Source organism: Podarcis vaucheri (genome assembly GCF_965113315.1).
Source record: "Podarcis vaucheri genome assembly, chromosome: 14".
In the NCBI taxonomy this organism is placed as follows: domain Eukaryota; kingdom Metazoa; phylum Chordata; class Lepidosauria; order Squamata; family Lacertidae; genus Podarcis; species Podarcis vaucheri.
In genome coordinates this window covers 2,698,249-2,708,667 of record NC_138752.1, presented here as the reverse complement: position 1 = coordinate 2,708,667, position 10,419 = coordinate 2,698,249, and the positions used below count along the sequence as shown (strand labels likewise).

At 44.9% G+C, this 10,419-nt stretch overlaps 1 protein-coding gene across 2 annotated transcripts; it reads left to right on the top strand.

Annotated features, from left to right (window-relative positions):
• The first annotated feature begins 1,649 nt into the window (after window positions 1-1,649).
• On the top strand, window positions 1,650-9,103 carry TM2D3 (TM2 domain containing 3). 2 transcript variants are annotated; one of them, XM_082198150.1, is made up of 6 exons: window positions 1,650-1,787; window positions 3,363-3,458; window positions 5,349-5,506; window positions 7,360-7,534; window positions 7,831-7,906; window positions 8,287-9,103. In XM_082198150.1, the coding sequence occupies exons 1-6, from the start codon at window positions 1,694-1,696 to the stop codon at window positions 8,450-8,452; spliced, it is 765 nt and encodes a 254-aa protein (XP_082054276.1). In that variant the 5' UTR covers window positions 1,650-1,693; the 3' UTR covers window positions 8,453-9,103. The 2 variants fall into 2 exon arrangements, with proteins under 2 accessions (XP_082054276.1, XP_082054275.1); XM_082198149.1 differs by having other exon boundaries at window positions 5,334-5,506.
• The last annotated feature ends 1,316 nt before the right edge of the window (window positions 9,104-10,419 follow it).

Below are 10,419 nucleotides of genomic sequence, written 5' to 3'. Positions count from 1 at the left end.
ATGTTTGCTGACTGGGAACAGTTATGGACCACAGGTATGAAGTTTACGGCATGTAATGCCTTAAGAGAGAATATTATGAAAATGATACACAGGTGGTACATGACACCAGTCAAGCTTGCAAAAATCTATCATTTGCCCGATAATAAATGCTGGAAATGTCAAGAAACTGAAGGTACATTCTTTCACCTTTGGTGGACGTGCCCAAAGATTAAGGCTTTCTGGGAGATGATATATAATGAAATGAAAAGGGTATTTACCTTTCTGAAGAAACCAGAGGCCTTCCTCCTGGGCATAGTCAGCCAATTGGTGCCAAAGAAGGATAGAACCTTTTTTATGTATGCAACAACTGCAGCAAGAATACTGATTGCAAAGTATTGGAAGACACAGGATTTACCCACACTGGAAGAATGGCAGATGAAAGTGATGGACTACATGGAATTAGCAGAAATGACCGGCAGAATCCGTGACCAGGGAGAAGAGTCGGTGGAAGAAGACTGGAAGAAATTTAAAGACTACTTGCAGAAATACTGTAAAATTAAGGAATGTTAAAATGATGTCGGATGGAAAATAAGTGGTATTGGTAAAAAGATTATCAAGAATATGTAAATATGGATTGACAATAGTTATAAACACATGGTTATAATAGGTTAAGATACTGAGTAAAGATAAATGACAGAGGGTAAGGATTTGCTGAATTAAATATCTGAACTGGAATACAAAAAGGGAGGTGTGAGGAGGTCAGGAAACTAGTAAATGAAGTATAAGATATGAAATTATTGATCTTTTTCTTTTCTTTTTTTTCTTTTTGTTAACTCTTTTCTATTTTGTATTTTTTCATGTGTTCTGTTTTTGTACTTTTGTAGTTCTTTTTTTCTTTTTTAAGGTTATTCTTATTTGTTAAGTCTAAACTTTGAAACTTTTTAATGTTTGTAAAATCTCAATAAATATTATTATTTTTTTAAAAAAAAAACACAGTGGGGAGCTATAAGGGGATATTTATGTCCAGTTCTGGCCGGGCCAGTCTCCCCTTGATGCTGCAATTAATTGGCGGCTTGCTTCTTCTACCACGGATGGGGCTAGGCTGGTCTCTCCCTCCCTCCATGATGTTCTCCACAGACTAAGGGAGCAGCAGCCCGGCCTGTGCCAGAGCCCCCTTCCATTCCCCCCAGTCCCTGTTGCCTCCCGGCGCCTCCTCGGCGGGCTTCCTGCCTGCCCTCCCCTGCAGGACGACGAGGAGGAAGCGGGTGGCTCCTCAGGAAGCCTCCTCGCCAGGCGCCATCATTCCGTTGATTAGTCCTTTCCTTCTCCTGCCTTTGAGACGCAGACAGGAGGTTTTTAAGGGACTTCTCCCCTGCTCCTTAGAGGGCAGGAGGGCTATAAATGGAAGCAAATGATCATCTGGGTGTGTAGAGCATCTCTCAGTCTCGGAGTCATGGGTTGGAGCCCCACGTTGGGCATTGCATGGGGTCGGACTAGATGACCCCGGGGTCTCTTCCAGCTCTCCAGTCCTTGGAGTCTCGCCCTCTGGCGCCTGCTGCTAAGACGGGCCACGCTGCTCCCGGCCTCGTGGCGGCAGCAGAGAGCACGGCCGGCCTGCCCCGCGGGCTCTCGGGGTTCGCGCCTGCGTAGAGCGCGGCGGGGCGGGACGTGCCGGCGGGGGCGGAGCCGAGCGGAGTCCCCGGATGAGGCCAAGATGGCGGCGGCGGTGGCGGCGGCGCTGCGGGCGCTGGAGAGGCTGTGCCGCGTCGCCCTCTTCCTCTCGCAGCTCTACGTCCTCTCCGGGCGCGGTGAGTGGCAGGCCGGGCCGCTTCGTAGACCCACCAATTGACGCCGAAGAGGCGCTGGGGCCCTTGCACTCTGCACGCGCTCAGGGGGCGGCCGGGCCTCTGCCGGGAGGCTCCCTGGCCCCGGGGAATGTTCCCGGGCTCTGCGGCGCTGGCGTTTGCCCAGAAGCCTGTCCCGCCAGCCTTGCCTCGCTTCCCCGGGGCCTGGTGCTGTGTCATTCTCTCGAAACCTTAGGAAAACAGGTCTCTGCCCCAACAGGCTTACACTATAGAAACTGGCGTTGGGGTGGTGGGAGTGGGGCGGAGAAACAACCAAGAAAGGAGAGCGAAATGAAGTAGGGGGGCGGGGAGTAATGTTTTTATTTTGTTAATATACACCTGGGTTTTGTTACTTCAGGATAGGGGGCAGACACAGCCTTTCTTGTGTTTCAGTATGACCTGGTCGCCATAGGTGACCAGGAATTGCGTGCAGGGAGTGAGGGGCTAATTTGCAATGCTAGATTAAAGGGCATGCCTCTGAATACCCGTTGCTGGGAACTGCGGTTGGGGAGAATGCTGTGCTCGGATCCTGTTTCCAGGCTTCCCATAGGCATCTGGTGCACCACTCCAAGAACAGGGTGCTGGAGCAGATGGGTCTTTCTTGTGATCCGTCAGGGCTCTTCTTATGCTATTCCCGAATCTGGTTATGAGGAACTGCAAACCTATTATATTATATTTGGGGCTTCTCACTGCTATCCTTTGCTGTGATTGGCAGTGTTGCTTTAGGACAGGGGTAGGCAACCTAAGGCCCGGGGGCCAGATGCGACCCAGTTGCCTTGTCAGTCCGACCTGCGGATGGTCCAGGAATCAGCGTGTTTTTACATGAGTAGAATGTGTGCATTTATTTAAAATGCATCTCTGGGTTATCCGTAGGGCATAGGAATTTGTTCATTATTATTTTTGCCCAAAATATAGTCCGGCCCCCCCACAAGGTCTGAGGAACGCCACAAGATCTTATCCAGTCTTGCTACTGTAGGACTTTTTTAAACAAGTAATGTCCAGCATAGACAAGCGTCTCAGGTGTTGTGCTGTGCATCATTAAGAGGCCTTGAAAGATCTGAGACACCTGTTGTCAAAGGTGCAAATACCAGGCAGTGTTTCTTCTCTCTCTTCTTCGCAATTCAGCACCTTAATTCAAAGTAGTGATGCTTACCGGCTCATGGGTCTGAACTACCCACACTTTTAAAATGCAAATTGAAATAAGTGTGGAAAGATCACAGTACTACTCCTTGGACTGGAGGTCCTGGGTTAGGGTGAGGAAGATGAGAAATACATTCTGAGGGACAGCACTATTACAGAGTAATAGTTCCCTGGGCAGAGAAAGTCACTCAGTACAGCGTTGGCAACTAGCCTCTAGAGGAGGAGTGTACTGAGCAATTCAAGCCACTTTATCTTACCAGCACCACTTTCTTTTGAACACACAAGGGATTTGAACCCAAGCCTGATGCTCTGGACCACACTGTTGCTTCCAATTTGTAACTAAACATGCTTTGAATCCTGTTAGTATTTTGTGTTTCTTTCCCCCCACCTCACCCCCAGGATCACTGAGCTTAGAACACTCTCATCCACAAGCTCAGCTGGCAAAGGTTGCAATAGTACCTACAAGCACACACATTCCAGTGTCAAAAGTATCAGGTACGTATTTTTTTTCCATTCCGTCTTGTACTTCTTAGAATGAAAATGTATGTCTTGTAGAAGTTTGTGAGATATATTTGCCTACAGAACAGCTTATTTCTGAAGGACTCTCCATCCCACTTTCTCCATGTTAAAAACAACAACCCTAATTTCTAAAAACAAATTCTCAAATGTAAGAAATAGCTAGGAAATTAGGGCTTTACATTTGCTAATGAGAGAAGACACACCATTCTGTTATATCTTGATCCTTAAGATCATAGTATTTTGCAACTCAGAGTCTCTCTTGTGAACACTGCCCCAAGCTGCCACCAACAATCTGTTCCACATGGGCGTGTTCCACTTGTGCATACTATATAATGTGGCCCTTAATGGGAGGGAAATGGACTGTTTGGTCCCCTGTACAGGAAACAAATACATAAGAAGAGCCCTGCTGGATCTGATCAAGAGTTCATCTCGTCCAGCATGCTGTTTCCCGCAGTGACCAACCAGATGCCTCTGGGACGCCCACCAGGAGGGCAGGAACCACTCCTGTTGTTGTTTCCCAAAAGCACTTACTCGGAGGCATTTCTAACACTAGAAGCAAAAGCTTTTTCTGTGGATAAAGCCCAGTGAGTGGCTCAAGGAAACAAAAATAATTTTATTGAACTTAAAAATGAAGGAGGTCTTTCATTTGGAAACAAAACAATTGTACCCTGCAGATAAAGAAGCTGTTGATTATCTCCTACTAAGAGCCAAAGAACACTAATGAAACTGAAAGGTGTTGCCACCAATTGAGCAAAGGAACCAGCATGAATTATTGTGAGCAGGTCTGAATAAATACTCATGCATGTGATTACAAATACTATTACCATATGGCATTGATAAATGCCAGAGTACTTTCTCTTTTCACTTTCCCTTGTGTGAGTCCATCCCTCTCCATGGAGCAGCTCCTATTTGTGTAGTAGCTATGGTACTTAAATACGCTTCGTGTTTCAAAATGATAATCCTGTAATATTTCTCAATGCTTACCTGACTTTTTTGTTTGTTTGAGTATTAATATACTTAATTCTATATAGCTGGTGAGTCAGTCACTTGCCTTTTCATTTGAATGTGACCCATAACTTTCCCCATAGAAATGTATCTGAATTGTGAAAAATGCTGGAGTTATGCAAAAGGTCCCCAGTTCTGTGCCCATCAGAGAGCCAGTGTGGTGTAGTGGTTAGAAGCGGTGGACTCGTAATCTGGGGAACCGGGTTTGCATCTCCGCTCCTCCACATGCAGCTGCTGGGTGACCTTGGGCCATCACACTTCTTTGAAGTCTCTCAGCCCCACTCACCTCACAGAGTGTTTGTTGTGGGGGAGGAAGGGAAAGGAGAATGTTAGCCACTTTGAGACACCTTAAAGGGAGTGAAAGGCGGGATATCAAATCCAAACTCCTCCTCTTCTTCATGCAAGGCTGGGAAAGACACCTGTCACTGTAGACCCTCCAGATATTGCTGGGGTACAGCTCTCAGCAACCCTGACCATTAGGCTTGCTGGTTGGGACTAATCAGGATTGGATTCCAACCATATTTAAAAGGCCACAGGGCATTGTAGTGTAGACAATACTGAGCTAGATGGTCTAAAGTTCTGGCTCAGTTTAAGACAGTCATATCTTCCTAATCCTAAAAATAACTTACATATAAGGGAGACCCATTAAATTCTTTGGGCCTTATAGTGGATCTTACTCCTGGGTAAACATGCATAGGCTGCACATTACTAAAATAGGTGAAATGTAAATTGAGCAGGTTAGGAAAAAGTAGTTGCTTAGGCATTCGTGTTCAGCAACCTAGGAATTTCAGATGTTTTGTTCCCTAGCTTTTTTCTAGGGAATACTGAAACTTTTGTTCTCACCAGATTTTAATTCTTCAGAAGCCACAGCGACCCCATCGTATATGACCCAATGCCCTAGTAATGGACTGTGCAGCCGACTGCCTCCAGGATGTATGGACTGTGAAACAAATTGCTCCTGTATCTATGGCAAAACTGCTGTTTTTGAATGTAAAGCCAGATCCCAGGTCCACTGTGTTGTAAGTAGAATGCTTGTTCATTTGTAATATGAACATGAATCTTGTGGAAATACTACACCTTACTTGTTTGAAGGAGAATAATTATTTTGTAAAATATGTAATTGAATAGATACCTTATTCAGGAGATGCTGGATATAGATGAAAGGGATATTCTGTTGGGCCTAGACATTTGCTTTCTATCTGATAGGGGGAAGATTCAATTCTGTACTTTAATTACAGAGACCTCAGCTTGTGGTTAGCAGTAGGGTTTGGCTGCTATGACCCCTTATAACATTTCATATGTGCATTTATAGATTATTTCCCCCCCAAAAGACATATCCTGTTTTACAGACTCTTCCCAAAGTGATAAACAGTAAAAGCACCAGCAATCAAAACAAATGCAGTTTCTGATCCAGTGCTGATAAAGCCTGGAATAATAATCTCTACTTCAAGGTTTTGTTGAAAGCAGGAGAAGGTTGTTAACAAGTGCTGAAAAGATGATATAGATGGTCTCAACCAGGGATGTAAATCGGTCAATCGCGATCTGCTGGTAGATCCCAGTGAGGTTTTGGTAGATCTCTGGCTCCCTTTCCTTAGCGTTACTAAAACTGACTCCTGCCTTGCCCCGCCCTCTATTGTTGTTTGATCTCTGGAAGGGAAGACGGAGCTTCCTCTGTGCTGCTGTTTTCATCCATAGCGATCTTTTTGTGAGTGACTTTACCCCTTTATCCCCTGCCTTTAACCCCAGCCCCAAAACAGGGCTTTCCTCCCTAAAAATAGCTCAACAACTTTGAGCTGAACTTCAAAAAAACGGGGGTAGTTTTTAATTCTGAAAGTAGATTGCAGCCTCTTGAGAGTTGGCCACCCCGGTCTAAACCAATTGGGAAGTCCTTGGTGCATGACCTACGATGGTCCAGCTGCCACAGTCTAGAAATGGCCAAAGTTGTTAGAAGGCACTCCTAGCCACTAAGGTCACCTTAGTGACAGATGGATCCAGGAGACCCCCGGACAACAAGCCCACTCCTTCAGAGGAAGTACATTCTCTACCCAAAGCAGGCAATTGACCAATTACACGGAATCAATAAGTGTTTACAAATTGTGCATTGGTCTTGTCAAGATTCAGACTCAGTCTGTTGGCTGCTATCCAGCCCACCACTGCACCCAGGCACTGACCCAGGGCTTGCACAGCCTCTGCTGATTCAGATGTTACGGCGAAAGAGAGCTGGGTTTATCAGTGTACTGATGACACCTTGCTCCATATCTCCTAATGGCTTCATATAGATGTTAAATAGCATTGGGGACTACATAGTGCACTGTGGCACCTCACAGCTAAAGAGCCTAGGGGCTGAGAAACACTATTAAATGCCGTCTGCTGGAACTGTCCCTGAAGAGGAGACCAGAGCAATGCCCCTGATACTCGTTTCTTTCAGAGAGTATAGGCAGATGCCATGCTCCCTTATATCAGAAGCAGGTGGGAGATCTAGCAGAAGCAGCCAGGTCCTTCCCTCATTAGGGCACCCAAGGTAGAGTCAGTCACTAACCCAGATTGGAATGAGTCTAGACAATCAGTTTCCTCAAATAATGCATGCAGCTACACCAGCTGAGGGTGAACCTTCATGCACCTGTTGAAGTCTAATCCAGGAAAGCTTATGCTTCAGTATATTCCCACAGGACTTTTCTCTTTTGGCACATAACAGCTCATGTGTTTGACTTTGTGCTTGCTTAATTTAATAAAAGTATCTAGAACTTAGGTGCGCTCAGCTTCCAAAAAATCAAGTGTATTTGGTGATTCTGTCACACTCCAGTAAGTGCTCTCTGGTTAACCTGTGTATTATTTCTGGAAGGGTGAGTTAAGATTTCTGATTCTCATGCAGGATGAGAAAAACAATCGCCCAGAAACTTTCACAATCAACATGACTTGCCAGCTTTGCTGGCAGCTCCCTCCATCAGATTATGTCTGTTCCAATCCTACAAACTGCAAAACGGTCTCTTGTCCACGAGAACGATATAGTGCCAATTGCACGGTGCGGGATCATATTCATTGTCTGGGTAAGCAATGCCTGAGTAAGATGGTGTCCCTGAAGAATTCTATAAAATTCTAACAGATGTTTTGGGGGCAAAAATACCAGACTTGGGAGAAATGCAAAAAATAATACTAATGAATAAAAAGGGGAAAGATGCAACACTGATAACAGATGAGCCTATATCACTCTTAAATCAGGGCTGTAAAGTATTTGTCACAGGTTTTGCAATAAGATCAATTAAGATAATTTCAAAGCACACACTGCAGCACTATTCCTGTTTGTGGTCTTGGCTTTATGATTTCGATGTCTGTTTATTTTAAGGTAATCGTACTTTCCCCAAGATGCTTTATTGCAACTGGACAGGAGGCTATAAATGGTCAACTGCCTTGGCTTTAAGGTAGGAATAGGATTACCTGCTTTCTAAATAAAATACTTTCTTTTTTGGACTGGATGTTTGGTTAAGCTGGTCAAGGGAGCCTGGTTACTTTATTTTGTCTTCAGGCAGTTCTGAAGCATGCTGCCTGTCCTGTGTCTTGAAAGCAGAATGGGATTCTACCAGTATTTTGTGTTAAACTGTAAAAATAAGTGCAAAGTTTTCTTTAAAAAAATCATATCACTAGTAGGCTCATTTAAAGTAGATGATTTTTAAAGTCAGTGTTAATCAACTTCATTATGCTATTTGTCAGGTACAAATAATTTAAATGCTTTGCTGCTGGCATCAGAAATGGATGTCTGGATTTGGACGGCTTCTCAGACATAATTGTGTTGTATTTGCAGCATCACACTTGGCGGTTTTGGAGCTGATCGTTTCTACTTGGGCCAGTGGAGAGAAGGTCTGGGCAAACTTTTCAGCTTTGGAGGCCTGGGAATCTGGACTCTCATAGATGTACTGCTCATAGGCGTTGGCTATGTGGGCCCTGCTGATGGCTCACTTTACATCTAACCATCAATGCAAGAAACGTCAGAGATGGATTGCACTTGGAAACACACAAACACACCTAGGAGAACTTGTTCCATATTTCACATATATTTAATGTACAGCATCTGTACTTAGACTGCCTTTAACTTAAGGTGAAATAAATGAATGGATCATTGGATGATGGGGCTTTTTCTGGAGTTTGTTTCTTTTTGGCTTTTTAAATGCACTTAATTTTTTTTCTATGAAAAAAGGTGTTTTAAGTTGTGCAGTTCTGTTTCTTGGACAGATGTAAACTAATTCACTACATGTCTAGCAAGTTCCCTTTTTATCATCAATTTTTATTAAATGTTTTCAACATAAAATACAATAAAAGCCAAAATAATCTAGGGGAGAGAAATAAGAAAAAAGGAAGAAGAGGAAGAAAAGGAGAGAAAGTATCTTTCTGTTACCCCCTGAGTAAATCCATTGAGCAGCAGATTTTAAATTTTTATTACATGTGTTTATCTCCTGCATTCAGTTATTTTTTATTTCCGAGAACGGTACATGCAGTGTATGTGTTAATTTAACTTGATACTTTGGCTCCTGCAGGACTGAATGTTACATTGTTATTGCTAGATAACCTTAGAAGTTGAGTCTTCTAATACAATGACTGTAATAAAATTTTCTTTCACCACACATATTTCCTTTAATGCTTTTCCTTTTCCTAATGGGCTCACTTCCGTGTACGGCACCTTTTTTACCATTGGACCCATTGGTCTCATCTGCTCAATCCTCCATTTGTATAGTGGAGGGGCATACACCTGGACTTGAGAGCCAGCGTGGTGTAGTGGTTAAGAGCGGTAGATTCGTAATCTGGGGAACTGGGTTTGCCTCCCCGCTCCTCCACATGCAGCTGCTGGGTGACCTTGGGCCAGTCACACTTCTTGGAAGTCTCTCAGCCCCACTCACCTCACAGAGTGTTTGTTGTGGGGGAGGAAGGGAAAGGAGAATGTCAGCCGCTTGGAGACTCCTTAGGGTAGTGATAAAGCGGGATATCAAATCCAAACTCTTCTTCTTCTTAAGCTGTACAGTGAAGCCTTTTACAGGTGAAACTCAAAAAATTAGAATATTGTGGAAAAGTTCATTTATTTCAGTAATTCAACTTAAAAGGTGAAACTAATATGAGATAGACTCATGACATGCAAAGCGAGATATGTCAAGCCTTTATTTGTTATAATTGTGATGTTTATGGCGTACAGTGGTACCCTGCAAGACGAACGCCTCGCGAGACGAAAAACTCGCAAAACGAAAGTTTTTTTCGTTTTCGAGTTGCCTCGCAAGACGAATTTCCCTATGGGCTTGCTTCGCAAAACGAAGCTTGCCCCGGGGACAGCGGGTCTTCTCTTTTGAAGCAAGGGGCTGGGGGGAGATAGCGATCTCCCTGCAGCCCCTTGCTGCAAAAGACGTCGGGGGAAGCGGGGAAGCGAAGCGCTTCGCTTCCCGCTTTCCCCGGACCTCTTCTGAAGCAAGGGGCTGGGGGGAGATAGCGATCTCCCTGCAGCCCCTTGCTGCAAAAGACGTCCGGGGGAAGCGGGAAGCGAAGTGCTTCGCTTCCCCGCTTCCCCCGACGTCTTTTGCAGCAAGGGGCTGCAGGGAGATGGCTTCTCCCGGTGCTCCGAAGCCGGGCGGGGGGGCAGGGGACACCTCCCGCCACAGCGGGGACACCTTTTGAAGGCAGGCGGGGGGGGGAGCAAAGACTTTGGCCCCCCGCCCGCCTTCAGAAGAGGTCCTGGACCTGGTCTGAAGGCGGTTTCCCTAGGAACGCATTAATTGATTTTCAATGCATTCCTATGGGAAACCGTGCATCGCAAGACGAAAAAACCGCAAGACGAAGAGACTTGCGGAACGAATTAATTTTGTCTTGCGAGGCACCACTGTACATCACAATTGTAACAAATAAAGGCTTGGACATATCTCGCTTTGCATGTCATGAGTCTATCTCATATATTAGT